This window comes from Microcaecilia unicolor, chromosome 5 (genome assembly GCF_901765095.1).
Source record: "Microcaecilia unicolor chromosome 5, aMicUni1.1, whole genome shotgun sequence".
In the NCBI taxonomy this organism is placed as follows: Eukaryota; Metazoa; Chordata; class Amphibia; order Gymnophiona; family Siphonopidae; genus Microcaecilia; species Microcaecilia unicolor.
In genome coordinates this window covers 232,148,835-232,171,521 of record NC_044035.1, presented here as the reverse complement: position 1 = coordinate 232,171,521, position 22,687 = coordinate 232,148,835, and the positions used below count along the sequence as shown (strand labels likewise).

General features: G+C 46.0%; 1 protein-coding gene across 6 annotated transcripts in view; it reads right to left on the bottom strand.

Moving 5' to 3' along the window:
• The window catches only part of DCAF6 (DDB1 and CUL4 associated factor 6), a 540,954-nt gene that overhangs the window by 339,979 nt on the left and 178,288 nt on the right, over positions 1-22,687 (bottom strand). For all 6 annotated transcript variants that reach the window (XM_030203854.1, XM_030203855.1, XM_030203856.1 and 3 more), the window contains exon 8: positions 15,623-15,716. In XM_030203854.1, the coding sequence (XP_030059714.1) occupies positions 15,623-15,716 (94 nt within the window). The remainder of the gene's footprint in view (positions 1-15,622; positions 15,717-22,687) is intronic.

The following is a 22,687-nucleotide window of genomic DNA, read 5'->3' as shown; positions in this document are numbered from 1 at the left end:
TCTCCCCCCACCGCATTTCAGCCCACACTGGGGCGTGGTCAGAAACATCGGGCTCTCCAATTCCAGTCTGTTCTACTATCGAACTGACTGAGTGGGACACAAGCAGGTAGTCAAGACGCGAGTGGACTCCATGCGGGTGTGATAAAAAAGTATAATCATGCTCTTCTAAGTGTTGGAGGCGCCAAATATCACCATCCCCAGCTCATTCATAAGTAAATTCACCCCTCTTTCTTCATGCCCCCGCCCCACCTTCTTTGGGGGTTTACAGTCTATAGAGGGGTCACTTGTGAGGTTAAAGTCCCCTCCTACAATAAGGTGATATTCATCAGAGGCTACCAATTTAGCTATCAAAGCGGTGAAAAACTTATGAGAATAAACATTTGGTGCGTAAACACTACACAGTCCCACTTTGATACCTTGCAAGGATCCTGTCACTATTACAAAGCGCCCTTCCGGGTCTTGATACAGCTGATGCATACTAAATGCAATTGTTTTCCGTATTAGTATGGCTACTCCCCTTTGCCTACCATTGTATGCTGCAAAAAATATGTCTCCCACCCAATCTCTCTTCATCTTAAGATGCTCCACTTTACTTAAGTGTGTTTCCTGTATCAGTGCCACATCGGCCTTTTGCCTCTTGAGTGCCTGCAGTACTTTTGCCCTCTTTATTGGTGAGTGCACCCCATCTACATTTAATGACATGACTTTTAAATTAGCCATTCAGCCCACCTGTTGATAATATCTAAACTCACCAATACTCTGTATATCTCTGTCCGGAGGCCCCCCAGCTAGGCCTCCAGTCCAGACTTGTTGTTTAACATCTATTTGTAAAGTTATTGAGCCTCCACCCCTGTCAGTCATGGCCTTCCAGTCCCCTAATATGCTGTTACGTGTGGAATTAATAGCCAGAACCTTCCCCTCTCCCCCATCCCTGTCGCTATCCTCCCCTTTACTCCCCCCCCTTCCCACCCTCCCTTCCCTCACCAACCATTGCATTCCAACTTCCCAACACACACACTCCCATCCATACAATCCTTAACCAATACATCCCTTCCCCCGCACTCACAACCCCCATTTCCCCTAATAGATCGCGCTCTCCCGTTCTTTATACCTATCGCCCCTTCCCTTCAGCCCTAGTCTCCCCTTCCCCTGCAACATCTTAAACCACAAAAACAGGAACAGTAAGGAGTGCCAACATTTTGCTGACACCCACCAACAAATATGCCCCAAAGATAACCTTCAAACCCACTTCAACTTTATACCAAGTCCCACAGGAAAAACTTATCTTCCAGCAACATCTGGCTCTCTCGCTCTGGAACCACTATATTCAAATTGTCCTCTTCTGCCAGGTCTGTTGGTCACTACCAGTGCTTCTTCAACTTGGTATTGGTCTCTTCCTTCCATCTTCCGTTGACTATCACCTCACTGGTGCTCCCATGACCTGGTCAGTTTCCCCAATTATAGGAACAACAACGTAGACACCAACCACTGGTCGTTTATTCCCACTGGTCTGGTTAATCCAACGATTCGGGCCCTCACAATCCTAATGTCACAGTTTGGGCGGTCCTTAATTCCCACAATTTCTCATGAATATCTCTGCACTATTCTGGGCCAGTCGTAAGCTTCTTTTCCCACGCACTGTCCTTATAATCCAACAGATCGCATTGTTGCAAGTAAGGTATCATAACTGGTCTATTTTGCAAAAATCTGCTGCAAATCCCTTATATGCGTTCCACATATGCTGCAAACTCTTTGGGGTCAGTAAAAAACAGTACCTTATTGTCAGCCATGATCCGCACTTTAGCCGGGAAAAGTAGAGCAAATTTCACCCCTTTCTCAAACAGTCGCTTGCAGTGCTGTCCCATTTTCCTCCTCTGTTCTGAAACCACAGCAGAGTAGTCTTGAAACAGCAAGATTTTACTTCCATTATATTCCAGCGCTGCTTTCTTCCTGTATGCCATCAATATTTTCTCTTTATCGGCATAGTTTAAAAGTTTTGCTATCACTGTCCTGGGGCGGCTCTCCCCCTCTCTGCGCGCCGTGATCCGGTGAGCTCTTTCAACCTGCAAGGGCTTCACGGGACACTGCAATCCCAGCTGTTCTGGGAGCCATTCCTCCATGATCCTCCACAAGTCTTTATCCTGCACCGACTCAGGAAGCCCCACTATTCGGACGTTATTTCTTCGACTCCGATTCTCCAGGTCGTCAATCTGCTGCTCCAGGCGCTCACACTTTCGCTCCAGCCCATCTAATCGGGCGTCTGCTGCCTCCGCTCTGTCCTCTTGCCTGGAAATCCTCTCTTCCGCCTGCTGGAGTCTGGCGCTTTGTCTTTCTACTGCCTCCCGAATTTGCTCCACTGAGGACTGGAACTTGGACAGCTTATCTTCTAATATAGCCGTCACCTGGTGTATAAGTTCCTGAAATACTTCTGTGGGCTGACTCGCTTCCCCCGCGACTTCTTTAACCGCCGCCATGTTAGCTTTCACGATGGGCACGCGGGACTTCTTAGGCCTCTGAGACTTTGCGGGCATTCCCCGCTCCCTCTGCCATGTTCTCCTCCTCACAGCCTCGTATACCGGGCGCAGATCGACCACCGTTCCCCCGCCTAACTTGTAGGTAGAGACGGGAGTTTAGCTGATTAATTTCAAAGATAAAGGGAATCGGGAGCGGAGCCGGGTTATCGGACATCCGCTCAGCTCCCTCGCATCATGTGACCCCCTCCACCTCCCTTTCTGTGAAATAATACTTCCACAGGTTACTCCTAAGCCTATATTTTCTACAGCATCAATATTTTAAAAATGTATAACCCACAACTATCCACAGTTCTAGATGGAGTACATAAATAATATACTAAAAACATAAATAAACATATAATAGCACAGAGGTAAATGTATGGCGCAAAGTCCATGCTGTAGCCTTGCAAATCATTTCTATACTACTACTCATCATTTTTATAGCACTACTACACGTACGCAGCGCTGTACATTTGAACATGAAGAAACAGTCCCTGCTCGAGTTTACAATCTAATCAGGACAGACAAACAGGACAAATAAGGGATAAAGGAATTACTTAAGGGGGGGGATGATAAAACAGGCATGCGTACTGAACAAGTGAGTAGTGGTTAGGAGTTAAAAGCAGCCTCAAAAAGGTGGGCTTTTAGTCTAGGTTTGAATACAGAGAGAGATGGAGCTTGACGTACTGACTCAGGAAGTCTATTCCAGGTGCATGGTGCAGCAAGATAAAAGGAATAGAGTCTGGAGCTGGCAGTGGAGCAGAAGGGTACAGATATGAGAGATATACCCAATGAACGGAGTTCGCTGGGAAATGTGTAGGGACAAAAGTGTGAAGAAGTACTGAGCTGCAGAGTGAATGCACTTGTAAGTCAGTAAGAGGAGTTTGAACTGTATGTGGAAACGGATAGGGAGCCAATGAAGTGACTTGAGGAGAGGGCTAATATGAGCATAGCGACACTGGCAGAATATAAGTTGTTCAGCAGAATTTTGAATAGACTGACGGGAAGAGAGATGGCTTAGTGGAAGACCTGAGAGACACCTAAGAAAGAGATGATAAGAGTGTGGATAAGGGTTTTGGTAGTGTGCTCAGAAATGAAGGGACAAATTGTGGTAATATTATAGAGAAATGAATGACAGGTTTTAGCAGCCTATTGGATTTGTGCAGAGAAAGAGGAATTGAAGATGACCCCAAGATTACGAGCTGATGAGACTGGGATGATGAGAGTGTTATCCACAGAGAGAGAGAGAGAGAGAGAGAGAGAGAGAGAGAGAGAATAGGGGAACAGAAGAGGTGGGTTTAGGGGCAAAGATAAAAAGCTCAGTCTTGGTCATGTTAAGTTTTAGATGGTGGTGAGACATCCAGGCAACAATGTCAGACAGGCAGGCTGATACTTTGTCCTGGATTCCTGCTGAAATTTATGGTGTGGAGAGGTAGATCTGGGAGTCATCAGCATAAAGGTGATACTGAAAACCATGGGAAGAAATCAGAGCACCAAGGGCAGAAGTACAGATGGAGAAAAGAACAGGTCTCAAGACACAGCCCTGAGGTACACCAACCGATAGTGGGATAGAAGAGGAGGAGGATCCACCAGAGCATACATTAAAAGTGTGACAGCAGAGATGATAAGAAAACCAGGAAAGAACAGAGCAATGAGGACAGCATATCAAGGGGTAGGCAGTGATCAATAGTGTCAAAAGCAGCAGACAGATCAAGAAGGATGAGGATAGAATAGAGCCCTTTGGATCTAGGAACAGGTCATTGGAGACTTTAGCAAGAGCTGTTTCAATTGAATGAAGAGGGCGAAAGCCAGATTGAATAGCTTGGTTTGAAAGAAAGTCAAGACAACAGCGATGAACAGCACGTACAAGCAGCATGGATAGTAAAGGGAGGAGGGTGACGGGGTGATAGTTGGAAGAACAGGTATTGTCCAATGAAGGTTTTTTGAGGAGTGGAGTAACTACGGCTCGTTTGAAGGCATCAGGAACAGTTGCAGTAGAAAGTGAAAGATTGAGGATATGACAGCTAAAAGGGATCACAAGATAATGCTGAGCAGATGGGTAAGAATAGGATCAGAGGAACAGGTAGTCAGTTTGGAGGAGGGAAGAAAATGTGCAGTTTCCTTTTCAGTGATTTCAGCAAAGGAGGCAGGGGTTGAAGGAGGGCTGACAGAATGGACTGGGGGAAGGAGAGGTGGGGGTGACTTGTTTGAGAACTCAAGGTTAATATTGTGAACCTTATCATGAAAGTACTCATCCACAGTTTGGGAAGAAAGTGAAGTGGGGGTTGGAGGCAATGGCACTTTGAGGAGACAGTTCACTGTGGCAAACAGAGGTCAAGCGTTTAAGCCACGAGAGTTTGTCAAGTGGATGTAGTAGTCCTGTTTAGCAAATGAAAGAGAAGACTGAAAGGAGGTCAGCAATAATTTGAAATGTATGAAGTCAGCATAGGCACGGGATTTCAGCCAAAGGCGTTTAGCAGAATGTGCACAGGAATGTAGGTAGCAGATTCTAGAGGTCAGCCAAGGCTGGGGTTTGGTACCCCTTACAGAACAGGGAATGAGAGGAGTGAGTATCCAGAGCAGAGAAGAGAAGAGTATTATAGGAAGAGACAGCATCATTGACAGAAATGGATAACAGTGGTTGAGAAGAGGGTTGAAACACTGGTGGAGAGAGTGCTGCGACAGTCAATAGTCTGAAAACTCCTAAATGTATTGGTGGAGATTGGATGGGACTGGGGAGGGAGGAGAGGGTGTTTAAGTGTGAAAGTTATCAGATGATGCTCAGAGAGGGGAAGAACTGAAGTGGAAGGCAGCTGCTGGGAGCACTGGGAACCTGGGTGGATCGGGGTGGACCTGGAAGTCACCCCAGAGAAGGCTGTGAGGAAATACAGATGGCCTGCAAGTCCTCCACAGCACCTGGAAGGTAGCTGCTGGGAGCGCTGGGCACCTGAAGCAGAGGCCCTGGGTGGATCAGGGTGGACCTGGGAGTCACCCCGGAGAAGGCTGTGAGGAAATGCAGATGGGCTGCAAGTCCTCCAAAGCACCTATGTAGGCTGACCTCACATGGGCTATCAACACTGCCATAGATCTCACATTATCAGTCATGACATGACCCTCCAGAGTCAGACCTGCCTGAGCATAAGTGAAGGAAATGCAATCTGCTAGCCAGCCCAGGTGGAATATATCTGTGGTCAGAATATTGTGAGGAGGTGGAATTTGGAATGGGAGTCCCAGGGTCAAATTGGACCAATTCAAACACCAGAAGAAAGACTGTCTGAGCAGTTGTATGATCTCAATGACATTGCCAGGTTTCCTGTGGTCTGATGCCACTGAGAAGTCAAAGTCCAGTGGGCTATCCTGAAATGAAGACGTGCCATGGGAGTAACATGCACAATGGAGGCCATGTGGCCTAGCAATCTCAACATCTGCCAAGCTGTAACCTGCTGGCTACTGGGCATCTTGTCAATGACTGAAGAGAACAGTCGCCCAATCTTAGGCTCAAGCTTGACTGTCTAGCAGGGCTCCTATATACTCCAATTGCTGAACGGTCTGGAGATGGGACTTGGGGTAATTTATAATGAACCCTGGTAGCTCCAGCGCCCGGATAGTTCTCTGTATTCATTCATAAGCACCCTCTTGCAATATGCTCATGACCAGCTAATTGCCCAAGTAGGGAAACAGAGGTACTCTCGGTCTGTGTAGCGATGCTGCAACTACTGCAACACATTTTGTAAACACCCTGGGTGTGGATGTGGGGCCATTTGGACGCAGTACTGGTAGTGGTGCTTCCCTACGTGAAATCTAAGGTACTTTCAAGTGAATTAGAAGTATCCAGATGTGGGTATATGCATTCTTCAAGTCCAGAGAGCACAGACAATGTTTCTTCTGAATCACAGGAAGGAGGGTGCCTAGGGAAACCATCCTGAACTTTTCTGTGATCAGATATTTGTTCAGACCCCCGGGACCTAGGATGGGACAAAATCCCCCTGTCTTTTTGACCATGAGAAAGTACCTGGAATAGAATCCCTGCCCTTCCTGCCCTGGTGAGACAGGTTCGGACCGCATGGGCCAGGAGAAGGGTAGAGTTCTTCTGCATGTACCTGGTTGTGCTGGGCAATGAGGACTGACACCCGTGGATGACAATTTGGAGGTTTTCATTACCAGTGGAGAGCGTATTTGATCCAGACTACTTGAAGAACCCACCAGTCAGTAGTTACAAGGGGACTACCTGACTTGGAAAAAATTCAGCCTCTTTCCTACTGGCACTCTGATGGAGGCTATGCTCTCTTGGAGCCAGTCAAAACCTCATTCCCATTGGCCAAGATGGCGTTTGAGTAAGACGCATCCCATGGGAGCTCTGACTCACCTCCAGATTTCTGCTGCCATACAGAGCATTCCTTTAGCTCGCAAATGGGCAAGAGGTAGTGTAGGGGTATTTCCCTGTGTGTCTCACCTTGCTGGTCTTGGCCTGCATAATCCTATGACATCAAGATGGCGTCTGCAACCTATGACCAGGGCATCTCTCTCTGCAACCATTATTATCCCCCCCCCCCCCCCCCCCCCACACACACACACATACACACACACTCAGTTAGACATTTGGAGCAGTTCAGAAGTCTACAGGCAGCTGAACCGACATTACCTTCGGCTCTGTTGATGGAAACCCCCACGGCAATGGTATGGTATGGTTTCCTTGAGCCCTGTTGAGAAAGCAGCCCCTCAGCAATCAGGAAGGTCTGTTGCAGGAGAGGAACAGAGTACAGGCAGTTTGTAGTGCCTGATCTGTCAAAGGGTCCCCCTGCAGCGTTATCCTCCCCTGTGCTTAAGAAGTCTACTGGATATGAAGGACAGCTCCGTCAATTACAACAAACTGTGAGTGAAAGAACTTTTGCTGTAGATGAGGAACCTTACTTATATTGATGTGAGGAAAACTTCAACACCAGCTGTAGTGATACTAAAGTCACTCTAGGGAGCAAAACAAACTTTCAAATCTTCAATAAATAACTTTTCTAAGAAGTCTGGTGAAGAATTAAGTCTTGTTTCTGGGGCAGTTGTGGAACAATCCCAGATGATTATTATTGTTACATTTGTACCCCGCGCTTTCCCACTCATGGCAGGCTCAATGCGGCTTACATGGGGCAATGGAGGGTTAAGTGACTTGCCCAGAGTCACAAGGAGCTGCCTGTGCCTGAAGTGGGAATTGAACTCAGTTCCTCAGTTCCCCAGGACCAAAGATACCACCAGGACTGGTGCCATGGAGGGGAAAGTTGGAACCCTTAAAGGAGTGGCCTAGTGGTTAGAGTGGTGGACTTTGGTCCTGGGGAACTGGGTTTGATTCCCACTGCAGGCACAGGCAGCTCCTTGTGACTCTGGGCAAGTCACTTAAAGCGAATGCTACATACCTGTAGAAGGTATTCTCCGAGGACAAGCAGGCTGATTGTTCTCACTGATGGGTGACGTCCACAGCACCCCCTCCAATCGGAATCTTCACTAGCAAAGATGTTTGCTAGCCCTCGCGCGCCCATACCCACCGCGCATGCGTGGCCGTCATCCCGCCCGAACCGGCTCGTGTTTGTCAGTCCCGTATGTAGCAAAGACAAAGACAAGGGAAGACACAACTCCAAAGGGGAGGCGGGCGGGTTTGTGAGAACAATCAGCCTGCTCTCCTCGGAGAATACCTTCTACAGGTATGTAGCATTCGCTTTCTCCGAGGACAAGCAGGCTGCTTGTTCTCACTGATGGGGTATCCCTAGCCCCCAGGCTCACTCAAAACAACAAACATGGTCAACTGGGCCTCGCAACGGCGAGGACATAACTGAGATTGACCTAACAACTTATCCAACTAACTGAGAGTGTAGCCTGGAACAGAATAAAAAATGGGCCTAGGGGGGTGGAGTTGGATTCTAAACCCCAAACAGATTCTGAAGCACTGACTGCCCGAACCGACTGTTGCGTCGGGTATCCTGCTGCAGGCAGTAATGTGATGTGAATGTGTGGACAGATGACCACGTCGCAGCTTTGCAGATCTCTTCAATAGTGGCTGACTTCAAGTGGGCCACTGACGCTGCCATGGCTCTAACATTGTGAGCCGTGACATGACCCTCAAGAGCCAGCCCAGCCTGGGCGTAAGTGAAGGAAATGCAATCCGCTAGCCAACTGGATATGGTGTGTTATCCCACAGCCACTCCCCTCCTGTTGGGAACAAAAGAAACAAACATTTGGGCGGACTGTCTGATGGGCTGTGTCCGCTCCAGATAGAAGGCCAATACTCTTTGGCAGTCCAATGTGTGCAGCTGACGTTCAGCAGGGCAGGAATGAGGACGGGGAAAGAATGTTGGCAAGACAATTGACTGGTTCAGATGGAACTCCGACACCACCTTTGGCAAGAACTTAGGGTGAGTGCGGAGGACTACTCTATTATGATGAAATTTGGTATAAGGGGCTCACTGACTCTACGAGCTGAAGTTACTGCCACCAAGAAAATGACCTTCCAGGTCAAGTACTTCAGATGGCATGAATTCAGTGGATCAAAAGGAGGTTTCATCAGCTGGGTGAGAACGACATTGAGATCCCATGACACTGTAGGAGGTTTGATGGGGGGCTTTGACAAAAGCAAACCTCTCATAAAGCGAACAACTAAAGGCTGTCCCGATATCAGCTTACCTTCCACACAGTAATGGTATGCACTGATTGCGCTTAGGTGAACCCTTACAGAGTTGGTCTTGAGACCAGACTCAGACAAGTGCAGAAGGTAGTCAAGCAGGGTCTGTGTAGCACCAGAGCGAAGATCTAAGGCCTTGCTGTCACACCAGACGGCAAACCTCCTCCACAAAAAGAAGTAACTCCTCTTAATGGAATCTTTCCTGGAAGCAAGCAAGACACGGGAGACACCCTCTGACAGACCCAAAGAGGCAAAGTCTACGCTCTCAACATCCAGGCCGTGAGAGTCAGAGACTGGAGGTTGGGATGCAGAAGCGCCCCTTCGTTCTGGGTGATGAGGGTCGGAAAACACTCCAATCTCCACGGTTCTTCGGAGGATAACTCCAGAAGAAGAGGGAACCAGATCTGACGCGGCCAAAAAGGAGCAATCAGAATCATGGTGCCTCGGTCATGCTTGAGTTTCAACAAAGTCTTCCCCACCAGAGGTATGGGAGGATAAGCATACAGCAGGCCTTCCCCCCAATCCAGGAGGAAGGCATCTGATGCCAGTCAACCGTGGGCCTGACGTCTGGAACAGAACTGAGGGACCTTGTGGTTGGCTCGAGATGCGAAGAGATCTATCAAGGGGGTGCCCCACAAATGGAAGATCCGGCGCACTACTCTGGAGTTGAGCGACCACTCGTGAGGTTGCATAATCCTGCTCAACCTGTCGGCTGTTGTTTACGCCTGCCAGATATGTGGCTTGGAGAAACATGCCGTAACGGCGAGCCCACAGCCACATGCTGACGGCCTCCTGACACAGGGGGCGAGATCCGGTGCCCCCCTGCTTGTTGATGTAATACATGGCAACCTGGTTGTCTGTCTGAATTTGGATAATTTGGATAATTTGGTGGGACAGCCGATCTCTGAAAGCCTTCAGAGCGTTCCAGACCACTCGTAACTCCAGGAGATTGATCTGTAGACCTTGTTCCTGGAGGGACCAGCTTCCCTGGGTGTGAAGCCCATCGACATGAGCTCCCCACCCCAGGAGAGACGCATCCGTAGTCAGCACTTTTTTGCGGCTGAGGAATTTGGAAAGGGCGTCCCAGAGTCAAATTGGATCAAATCGTCCACCAGTGCAGGGATTCGAGAAAACTCGTGGACAGGTGGATCACGTCTTCTAGATCCCCAGCAGCCTGAAACCACTGGGAAGCTAGGGTCCATTGAGCAGATCGCATGCGAAGATGAGCCATGGGAGTCACATGAACTGTGGAGGCCATGTGGCTGAGCAATCTCAACATCTGCCGAGCTGTGATCTGCTGGGACGCTCGTACCCGGGAGACGAGGGACAACAGATTGTTGGCTCTTGTCTCCGGAAGATAGGCACGAGCCGTCTGAGAATCCAGCAGAGCTCCTATGAATTCGAGTCTTTGTACTGGGAGAAGGTGGGACTTTGGATAATTTATCACAAACCCCAGTAGCTCCAGGAGGCGAATAGTCAACTGCATGGACTGTAGAGCTCCTGCCTTGGATGTGTTCTTCACCAGCCAATTGTCGAGATAAGGGAACACGTGCACTCCAAGTCTGCGAAGCGCTGCTGCTACCACAGCTAGGCACTTCGTGAACACTCTGGGCGCAGAGGCGAGCCCAAAGGGTAGCACATAGTATTGGAAGTGACGTGTTCCCAGACGGAATCGAAGATACTGTCTGTGAGCTGGCAGTATCGGGATGTGTGTATAAGCATCCTTTAAGTCCAGAGAGCATAGCCAATCGTTTTCCTGAATCATGGGAAGAAGGGTGCCCAGGGAAAGCATCCTGAACTTTTCCTTGACCAGATATTTGTTCAGGGCCCTTAGGTCTAGGATAGGACGCATCCCCCCTGTTTTCTTTTCCACAAGGAAGTACCTGGAATAGAATCCCAGCCCTTCTTGCCCCGGTGGCACAGGCTTGACCGCATTGGCGCTGAGAAGGGCGGAGAGTTCCTCTGCAAGTACCTGCTTGTGCTGGAAGCTGAAAGACTGAGCTCCCGGTGGACAATTTGGAGGCATGGAGGCCAAATTGAGGGTGTATCCCTGCCGGACTATTTGGAGAACCCACTGGTCGGAGGTTATAAGAGGCCACCTTTAGTGAAAAACTTTCAACCTCCCCCCGACCGGCAGATCGTCCGGCACGGACACTTTGATATCGGCTATGCTCTGCTGGAGCCAGTCCAAAGCTCGCCCCCTGCTTTTCCTGGGGAGCTGTGGGGCCTTGCTGAGGCGCACGCTGCTGACGAGAGCGCGCACGCTGGGGCTTAGCCTGGGCCGCAGGCTGTCGAGAGGGAGGATTGTACCTACGCTTACCAGAAGAGTAGGGAACAGCCCTCCTTCCCCCATAAAAACGTCTACCTGATGAGGTAGATGCTGAAGGCTGCCGGCGGGAGAATTTGTCGAAAGCGTTATCCCGCTGGTGGAGCTGTTCTACCACCTGTTCGACCTTTTCTCCAAAAATGTTATCCGCACGGCAAGGGGAGTCCGCAATCCACTGCTGGATCCTATTCTCCAGGTCGGAGGCACGCAGCCATGAGAATCTGCGCATCACCACACCTTGAGCAGCGGCCCTGGACGCAACATTGAAGGTATCAAATACCCCTCTGGCCAGGAATTTTCTACATGCCTTCAGCTGCCTGACCACCTCCTGAAACGGCTTGGCTTGCTCAGAAGGGAGCTGGTCCACCAAGTCCGCCAGCTTCCGCACATTGTTCCGCATATGGATGCTCGTGTAGAGCTGGTAAGATTGAATCTTGGCCACGAGCATGGAAGAATGGTAGGCCTTCCTCCCAAAGGAGTCTAAGGTTCTGGGGTCTTTGCCCGGGGGCGCCGAAGCATGCTCCCTAGAACTCTTAGCCTTCTTTAGGGCCAGATCCACCACACCAGAGTCGTGAGGCAACTGAGTGCGCATCAGCTCTGGGTCCCCATGGATCCGATACTGGGATTCTATCTTTTGGGGAATGTGGGGATTAGTTAGTGGCTTGGTCCAGTTCGCCAGCAATGTCTTTTTCAGGACATGATGCATGGGTACTGTGGACGCTTCCTTAGGTGGAGAAGGATAGTCCAAGAGCTCAAACATCTCAGCCCTTGGCTCATCCTCCACAACCACCGGGAAGGGGATGGCCGTAGACATCTCCCGGACAAAGGCCGAGAAAGACAGACTCTCGGGAGGAGAAAGCTGCCTTTCAGGGGAGGGAGTGGGGTCAGAAGGAAGGCCATCAGACTCCTCGTCAGAGAAATATCTGATGTCCTCCTCTGCCTCCCACGAGGCCTCATCATCGGTATCAGACACAAGTTCACGGACCTGTGTCTGAAGCCCTGTCAGACTCGACTCCCTGGAAACACGGCCACGGTGGGAGCGTCAAGAGGTGGATTCCCTGGCCGGCAGCGGTGAAGCTCCCTCCCCCGACGTTGTCGGGGAGTCCACCTGGGAGGCAGCCGAAACTGGTACCGCAAGCGGCACCGGTACCGGGGACCTCACCCCGGGCAAGGGGCCAGCTGTTGCCTCACTCGACGGCACCGGTGGCGCAAGCACCCCCGGTACCAGAGGAGAAGGGCGCAACAGGTCTTCCAGAATGCCAGGAAGAACGGCCCAGAGACTCTCATGCAGAGCGGCTGTGGAGAAAGACTGAGAAGCCGGTGCAGGCGTCGAGGTCAGAATCTGTTCCGGGCATGGAGGCGGTACCGGGCTGTCCGGGGTAGAGCGCACCGACACCTCCTGGATGGAGGGTGAGCGGTCCTCCCGGTGCTGATGCCTGCTGGGTGCCGACTCCCTCGGCGACCCAGAGCTCCCGGTACCAAATCGGGAAGGTGACCGGTGATGATGCTTCTTCGACTTCTTCGATCGAAGCATGTCACCGGAGCTCCCCGGTACCGATGAGGAGGACGTTGAATCCAGACGTCGCTTCCTCGGGGCCGGGGCCGAAGATGGTCGATCCCGGGGGGCTGTATCGCAGGAGCCCTCAGGGCAGGAGGAGACCTACCCGAAGGCTCACCGCCACCAGCAGGGGAATGGACAGCCCTCACCTGCACTCCAGACAAAGCACCACCGTCCGACGACATCAGCACCAGAGGGGGTCCCGGTACCACTGACGCCGACGCACTCTTCCGAAGCCTCGGTACCGATGATGCAGGAGGAAGACGCCTCGATGCAGTCAACGTTGATGCGATCTCCGAAGACTTCGGTGCTGCCGACGCCGATGCACCCGACGAATCTCTAGATGCCGATGCCGTCGAAGCGCCGGAGAACAGAACGTTCCACTGGGCTAATCTCGCTACCCGAGTCCTCTTTTGCAAAAGAGCACAAAGACTACAGGCCTGCGGGCGGTGCCCAGCCCCCAGACACTGAAGACACGAGGCGTGCCTATCAGTGAGCGAGATTATCCGGACGCACTGGGTGCACTTCTTGAAGCCGCTGGAAGGCTTCGATGTCATGGGCGGAAAAAATCGCGCCAGCGAAGTCAAAATTCGCAATGATGACAAGAGGCACCGAGAAAAAAGGATAGAAAAAAACCCGTATGGAAAGCGAAAGGAAACTTACGCTGGGAAAAAGCTAGAAATACAGGAAAAAGGTTCTTTTCTTTTTTTTTTTTGAAAGAAACACGAAAGACGCGCGAGGTCTTCTGAGGGGCACGAAACGGCGGCAAAACATGACCGTCCCGAGCGCAGACAAAAGAAGACTGATGAACATGAGCCGGTTCGGGCGGGAAGACGGCGCGCATGGGTGCGCGAGGGCTAGCAAACGTCTTTGCTAGTGAAGATTCCGATTGGAGGGGGTGCCGTGGACGTCACCCATCAGTGAGAACAAGCAGCCTGCTTGTCCTTGGAGAACCCTCCATTGCCCCAGGTACAAATAAGTACCTGTAAATAATATGTAAGCTGCATTGAACCTGCTATGAGTGGGAAAGCGTGGGGTACAAATGAAAGAAGAAAAAAAAATAGGACAGTTTGTAAAAGATAAGTTATCTTTACACCAGAAGATCAAATATTTAGAGAATCAGAAGAGAAAAAAATAATTTATGAATGTTGAATTTCCTCAAGCCAATTCTGATTCTCCCCAATGGAAATGTTAGGAACATAAGCACATAAGCATTGTCATACTGGAACAGTATGCAGCAGCAGCCAAAAAATTAAACCAGATGCTAGGAATTATTAGGAAAGGGATGGTAAATAAGATCAAGAGTACTATAATGTCTCTGTATTGCTCAATGGTGCAACCTCACCTTGAGTACTGCGTTCAGTTCTAGTCGCCATGCCTCAGAAAAGATATAGCAGAATTAGAAAAGATTCAAAGAAGAGAGACCAAAATGGTAAAGAGCATGGAATGCCTCTCATATGAGGAAAGGCTAAAGAGGTTAGGGCTCTTCAGCTTGACGAAGAGATTGCTGAGGGGACATATGATTGAGGTCTACAAAATCCTGAGTGGTGAAGAACGAGTAGAAGTGAATCAAATTTTATTTAACTAACTAATTCATTTATTTACTTATTTAATTTTATTTATTCATGCATTTGCTATATCACTAAACTGGAAACAGGTTATAAAATAAGGCCCAGAGAGGACAATTTTCAAAAGCCATTCACATATTCATATGAGCTACCTGAAAACTGCAATGCTGCTAAAAGTGTAAGTATTGTTCTTGTACCTGCCTTTGATCTATATATAAGATTTTCAAACTCTACTCAGTTCTAAGATTTAAAGAAGAAAGAACTTGTGGGGGAAGTAATAACATGTTCCACCAGTTATTAAATCACTGCAAATTATAAAGAATAAATGGGCACAAATGGAGGAGACCATCTAGAGGTTAGAGCATCAGGATGAGAGCCAAGAAAGCCCAAGATTTAAATCCTGCTTCTCTCACTGATGCTCCTTGTTCCACAAGTCTAAACTCAGGGCTAAATTGACTAACGTGCATCATTGCAATTTAGTTAAATAAGCCCAATTGACAATAATGGGATCTGTGTTAAATTACATTAACATGCATTCATCTGAAATAATGCATTAATACATTAATGCACATTAATAAATCTAACCCTTATATTGTGGGACAGGGAATTATCAACTTGACTGTAACACACCTTGAGCTCCAATTCAGAGAGATAGGGAATTAACTCCATTCGCTTCCTACAAGTATTTTTAAAAGAAGTACAAGAGAGAACTGTAGGAGACACTAAGGAACAAATCAGAAGAGAAACTGAACCCATACCTCAAACTCTAGAGATGATCTTTCAGCAGCACGGGAGATGCCAGCAAAACTGTTGCCTATGGGCCTTGAGTGTGGTTGAGAGGGTAAGTTATCAATGTGGGCTACCATTAAGATGGGTTATTTTACTTTTAACCTGGGTTATTATTAATAACTAGATCTCCCCCCACCCCCAACTGTCACAGCTTTGCAGTTTAAAAACACTAAAAATCTATCAGAAAAACTTAGGAAATACATTTACCATCTCTTTCCCGTTCACTCTCCGGTCTTGCCCTTGGTCCTGTGTCTGACCAATCCCCTCGTAATCTCAGACGTTTAACTGGTGGCTGTCGCAGCTGCATAGATCACACAAAGATTCTGCTTAGAATAAGGAAATTAGTTTTTATTTACTTAGATTATATTTAATAAGAGCTTCAAGAGGTGCTGATGTGTGCCAAAAAATAGTACCATGAACCACAGGGAGAAAACTAAAACTGAGCCTTTATTCATTTTTACTCATAAATTGCTGTGAAACACATTAAAGTCCAGAAAAATGCTTTCTGGTTAATTCAAACAGTTTTTAGTTCTGTTTTTTTTTGCCTAACTAGCTAGAGAAATACATGCATGTATACCTCTCGGTTAAAAAAAAAAAAAATCCACTGTTCGTCTACCTGCCCTTGATCTATATATGTTAAGATTTTTAAACCCTACTCAGTTCTAAGATTTAAAGAAAGGACTTGCGGGGGAAGTAATAACATGTTCCACTAGTCATTAAATCATTGTGCACCAACAAAAACTTCCATCAGATATGTGGCTTTTTTTTCCTTAAATTATCCTTCGTTCTACTTTCCCTTTCAAGAATTCTTGAGTTGTATAATTTTGAAATGCAGAGTGTTAAAATTAAAACAATGCTATCATACCCATTTACTGCACAGGTTAAATCTTCCTACAGCTGATAACATTACGTGTCACAATGCCAGCAGAGATAGCGAACACTTGATAAACTGAGCAGTCAGGTGAATGCCTAGTTTTTATTTACAATGAGAGCAGCAAAATGATCCTCCTTCCCACCAGCAACTCCTGCAGCAGTGTAAAATTAATGTACTTTTTAACTTGCTTTGTTTTAAAAATAAGGGGACAAGTTTTCAACATGGGATACCATTAAGATGGGTTATTATTTTATCACAAGAGGAGCTATTTTAGCTAAAATAACATAGGGCCTCTTTTATAAAGCTGCGCTACTGATTCTCAGTGCAGCAAGTGAGAGGAAACCCTTTCAATTTCTATGGGCTTCCTCTCGCCATGTGGGAATAGCTAGCACAGCTTTGTAAAAGAGGCCCATAACTTGTGGTAAAATAACCCATCTGGTAGCCCATGTTGATAACAACCCCTCCCCCCCCCCCAAAAAAAAAAACCCTGTTTTCCTGCACTTCCTCAGACAGCAAACATAAAGGGGTCAAAAATGTCTGTTCATCTGTTAGCAAAACAATACTAGAAACTTAAGTGAATGAGACTAAATTTGGTGTGAGAGAAAACCAGTGAAAAAGACAGACTGAGTTCAAAAATGGGTCAGATCATCAGACCAGGAAGCTGCAGAGATAAAAGGTTGCCATAAAAAAATGTCTCAGTGCATTTCTATGGTAGAAGAAGTTCCAAGCAGCTATAGCATAGATATTTACACAATGAAAGAGAGGTTAAGGGATTGCTCCTTACAAGCTGTTCTGTGCCTCTCCTCTCCTGATCACAAACATATATGTAAAATTCTACTATGAAACCTACTGTGTGTGTTTTCAAATTACTTTATTAAAGAATTTTAATCAATACAGACAGCAACACTGAAAGCCACATAAGTGCTCATTTTCAAAGCAGACTTACACAATTCCATAACCTGTATAACTTTGTAAGTCTATTTGCTTTGAAAATTAGCCTCATACTGTTAAAGTAGCAAACTTATACAACAGAAAGACTAACATCCAACTTCTTTCCTTCAGTTAAATGAGCTTGGAGGCACCCGCTTTTTTCTGCAGCTGCCACTTCAAATTTCATATAAAAACAATAGCATTCCACCACATGAGATCATCCAATACTGAAATCGCTTTCTCCAATATTTTTAACAACATCTAAATGCGAGATTGGTAGACACAAGGGGAAAAGCCAAAAGCCGTACAACAATGATGCAGAAAATTCACTGGCAAAAGAAACGTCATAGCTTTCTTAACGATTGGTATGTATGGTGACAGTCACTGAATGGTATAGTTTGCTACTGGTTGCTATGTGTATGACCTTCTAGTGATGGAGAATCATGGTAACACCTGCTGTCTTGCTACAGTGGCACACTGTGGTTTAAATGTAAAATGCATCTTCTCAAAATATTCAAAACAGCAGTAACATATAATTGTTACATACATTATCATGCTTGATTTCACCTTGTTTACAAACAAACAGAATAACCATCTCCTCTCTCGCCAATCCAGCTCAGAGATACAGACAACACAAAGAGATACATACACCCACAGCCAACACAGATAAACATGCACACAAATATATGTGCAGAGGGGTTGGAAAAAGTTTTATGTGCCACATTCCACAAGCCTCCCCTATATGTAAAAGTATCAAAACTACTTAAAAATGGGGGAGTTCTGGAACTGAATAGCAGCATGGATGGAGATATCCTGACACATCAAACTTTGTGTATGAAAAATTATGTTCTTTGAACAAATCTACAATCATCCCTTGCCAGTTGAAGTTAGAAAAGAATATAACTCCAGCTTAGTAAGTCACCATTTTAAGCATGTATGTATTCAAAAATTGTTAGCAACAAATCATCAGCTGCTTGGACTTTCGGATTCATACCACCTGCACTGGGGGCCAAATACTTCTGGAAAAAAAAAATCACAGAAATTTAACAAAACAGCATCATTAAAAATAACAAGCAAAGCGTCACAAGCTTATTTGGCGATTCACTGAGCCAAACCAATAGTTTTCTTTTCTAATTGCTTTGTTGCAAGTTCAACATAGAATGCCAACCATTTATGTTTTAGTGTTTGGAAGTTTGAGAATCCGTCTTGAATGATGCATGAAAGGAATGGCATCTGGATCTGTATAAATGCAGCAGTATGCATGGGGAATGAAGATGAATAGTGGGTCAGTGACCGATTGTTTGGATGGAGTAAGGGCATCATGAAGCATAGGTGTTTGCTGTATAAGATTATAGCATCAATTTATTCCTTGAATATGAATAAGGGAGATTTGTTGGGAAAGTATAAGATGGACTGATTGTACTTTCTCAAGAACTCACATATATTTTTATTATAACTGCTTATTTCTGGGTTTCTGTTATCTTTAAGGAAGTATACTCATATATCTTACCAATGTTATTTGTCAAGCATAATTTAAGTCTCCTAAGTGGCATAGAAGAGCAGCGCATAAGTATAGGATCTTTTAGATCACTGCATTTAAAGTTTTTTTTTTCATTGAATGTTAATTTATTTTATTTAGAACATTTACACCCCGCTTTTTGCCACTGAAAGCAGCCCCAAAGCGTATCACCCCACCAAAAAGAAAAAAAAATTCAATATATCAAAAAAACAAAAAGAGAGAGAAAATTGATATGGTGATGTTCCTAAACACCCATGTGCCCTTATCTGTCAGAGTTAAGCCCATAGGCAACTAGATGGAGGATCATGCATTTTTCCTAATCAATCAAAACAAAAAGACACTCTCAATTATTTTCCAAGCCCTTGAAGTGCAAATAGTTCAGCAGATATCAGCTACTACAGACAACAGAACAGGTGCTGTGAGAGGACTTCCATAGCAAGACAGAACTTCACCGGTAAGTTATTTGCTGGAAAATTGCTTTTTCAACATGGGGAAAGGTAGACAGAGTTAATAGGTAATCTCAGTGTATTTATTTTTTAGTGACTCTGCTTATTTAGCAAAGGCAGTTTAAGGAATAGGGGTTTTTAGTTTGCTTAGCACTTAAAGCCTCGATTTCAGTTTCATAGGCTAGAAGTTAAGAGACTAATCTACATTTTACTATAGCATCAGGGTGTAGAGCAGAGCAGACAGTCAAAGGAAATCTCAGTTTAGAGTTCAATTCCTTCCCACTCACCCCTGGAATGATCTCTGATTTATAGGCCCTTGAACCAATTAGGAGGCTACAAATTTAATTAGGGCATCTCTATTAGCCAGAAATTCGCTTTTAGAAATAGGTCTATAGAGGAAAATCTACAAATAACAATATAAATCATTAAAAAAAAAAATCAAAATATTAACATAGCCTAGAATATAACTAATAATTGTAGGAGACTTCAGTCTACAGTTCTTTCTCCATTAGCAACTTAATTAAGAAATTATCAATAATAAGATACAGACAGCAATCCAGCACCGAGATGGGAGCTATCCAGTCTTTTGCACTGAGTCACATGTTTATCTCCCAGTTGGTGAGAGGTCATATGTGTACAAGGTGCAAAGAGCTCCTAGAACTCAGAGAATTGGTCCAATCCCTGGAAGCTAGAGTGGCAGACTTGAAGGAACTGAGAAAGATAGCATACCTGCCATGGAGGAGAAAGGTCACCTAAAGGGAGAGCATCACCTTGGAGAGGCAAAAGTGATCCTGTAGCCAGGACCTGCCCCCCAGGGGGTGCAATATCTTCTCACACAGAAGGTGTGTCTCCAGGGGCTTCTGCCCAGGAAGGAAGGGTTAGGACGGCCATATTAGTTGGCGATTTAATCATTAGGCATGTAGACAGCTGGGTGGATGTGAAGATCTTATGGTTACATGCCTGCCTGGTGCAAAGGTGGCGGACCTCATGTGTCACCTAGATAAGATTTTAGATAGTGCTGGTTAGGAGCCAGCTGTCTTGGTACATGTGGGTACAATGGCATATGAAAATGTAAAAGGGAGGTTGTGGAAGCCAAATTTAGGCTCTTAGGTAGAAAGCTAAAATCCAGAACCTCCAGGGTAGCATAGTCAGACATGCTCCCTGTTCCACATAAAAGACCCAAGAGACAAGCAGAGCTCCGAAGTCTCTAGGCCACCAGGGTGATTGGGGGGAGGGGTTCCTTGAAAAAGGTCCCACTGGACTACCAGGTGTTTGCATTTGTGGTGGGTCTGGGGATCCACTTACTTATTGGGGGTCTGGAGGTCCACTGGATCCCCAGGGCTGACGGTGACAGCCCAGACTGTGTGTCTTATCCTTGCCTGGGCTGGGGGGGGGGGGGGAGGGAGAAGGAGGACAGCCAATCAATAAGGCTCGGCACCGCTTCTCCCTTCTTAACCCTAACACCAGCTCCGAGCAAGCATAGGGTTACGGTTAAGGCAGTAGGAGCGCCAGAGTTCAGAGAACGGCTCTCTGAGCACGAGGGCAAATACGAAATTAGTTCATTTAAATATCATTTAAATGAGCTCTGCGGTATTCCTTGGCACCCTCATTGCCAGCCGTGCTAGAGCCTGCTGAGCTTTCTGCACAGGTAAATGTGGGCGCTAGTGGCCTCTTGTACCCATATTTATCTTTATCTCCCCATCAGTGTGCAAAACACACTCCACCTGGCCTGCAGCTTGACAACTCTTTCCTGTGCCAGAATACCATGGCCATGTTGGTATTGAATCAGAATCCCAAATATTTGAGAAACTAAGAGGGAAGAAGGTGGCTCCTGGTATAGTCTACAATCCAGTCAAGGGCTTCCAACAAACAAATCAGGTAAAAAGCTTTATAAAATTACCCCCTTAATAAAAAAAAATGTTGAAAGATACAAGCTCTAATAAAGAGCAAGAACTTGAGAGACAGTACCTGCCAAAAACAACAAAGTTCCCTATGTTATTAACAATTAAAATAATCTATCTTATACACATTAATAAGTTATAAGTTAAAATGAACTTTGTCCGATTACTTTTAAGTGCTGGAAAACATGAACACCTGCTTGTTTAGCAAAAACCTTAGCCAATAGTGTGACACCACAAAAATCTTGAGAAAGAATCTGAAAATTCTCAAATGGTACTACCCTGCAAAAATATCCACAAAACAAAAATAAACTGAAAAGCACATATTAAAACACAAATCTCCACAGAGACAATCAGGAGGTAGTCTTTCTAAATGTATAAATTCTATACGAATCCTGTAGGTTTCCATTAAATGAAGATCATGCTGAGGTTTGGAAAAGGCATCTGTTCAAGTACTCAGAGAAATCTGTCAAATAACTAATGCTGCTATTTCAGTTCAAAGAGAAAAACATTATGTTATCACAAGTTGCCGTTTCTATATTTGGAACAGAATTTCATACACGCAGGCCATCAAGTAGTTTGTAACTAGATCACCAGCACCACCTGACTTTGACAAATCTATCTGAAGAATAAAGATGCTGAATGCAAAACTGAAACAAGCAGAGATCCAACAAAAGGAAGAAAACAATCATATCTTCTTCTCGAATGGCCTTTCATGTTAGCTGCCTTGTGTAGTTAAGAGGATATCTGGAAGCAGGCCTTCAATATAACCAACCAAAAATCAGCTTTGTTCTAAAGCAGAGCCATGTGTAGTGTGTATGCAGTACTTTGAAATAGTACTAAACAAACTTGATGCATAATTCTGCTTTAATCAGTCCACACACAACTGTCAGAACCACTGGCGTAGCCCTGGGGGCCTGCCCCCTCCCCAATTTGGGCTCGGTATCGCCCCCCCCCCCCCCCCAAAAGAAAGAACAAGAGGACTGTGTCTTACCATACACATCGTCGATTTTGGAAGTTAAGAAATTAATTTGTAAATACTATCCTTGCACCCTCAGTTTGCACAAATACCTCGTTTTCCTTATACGAGAGGTTGTAATCTGAGAGAAAAATTATCAATTAACAGAAGTAAAGATATAGAAGAACAAAATGTGGGACATGTTATTCAATTTAGATACCTAATAGATCTCTGATTTTTTTTTAATAGAATAGAACAGACTGTAAATTCACAAGATGTGATTTACAGAAAAACATATAGGGCAGACTATTAGGAAGGTTAAGCATCACATGGCACAGAATTTAAGCAATATAAGATTAAAACAGTTTCATGCCCCTTCATGGAACATTGGGAACAAGTCCCACATGTATTAGAAGATTTTAGATTTGTGGTTCTGGTTAAACACTAGCAGAGGCGGAGATATCCCTGCGATGTTACAACAAAGAGAAAAGAGATTTATATTTGATTGGAGAATGGTAATTCCTACATGACTGTGGAGGAGTGGCCTAGTGGTTAGGGTGGTGGACTTTGGTCCTGGGGAACTGAGTTTGATTCCCGACACAGGCAGCTCCTTGTGACTCTGGGCAAGTCACTTAACCCTCCACTGC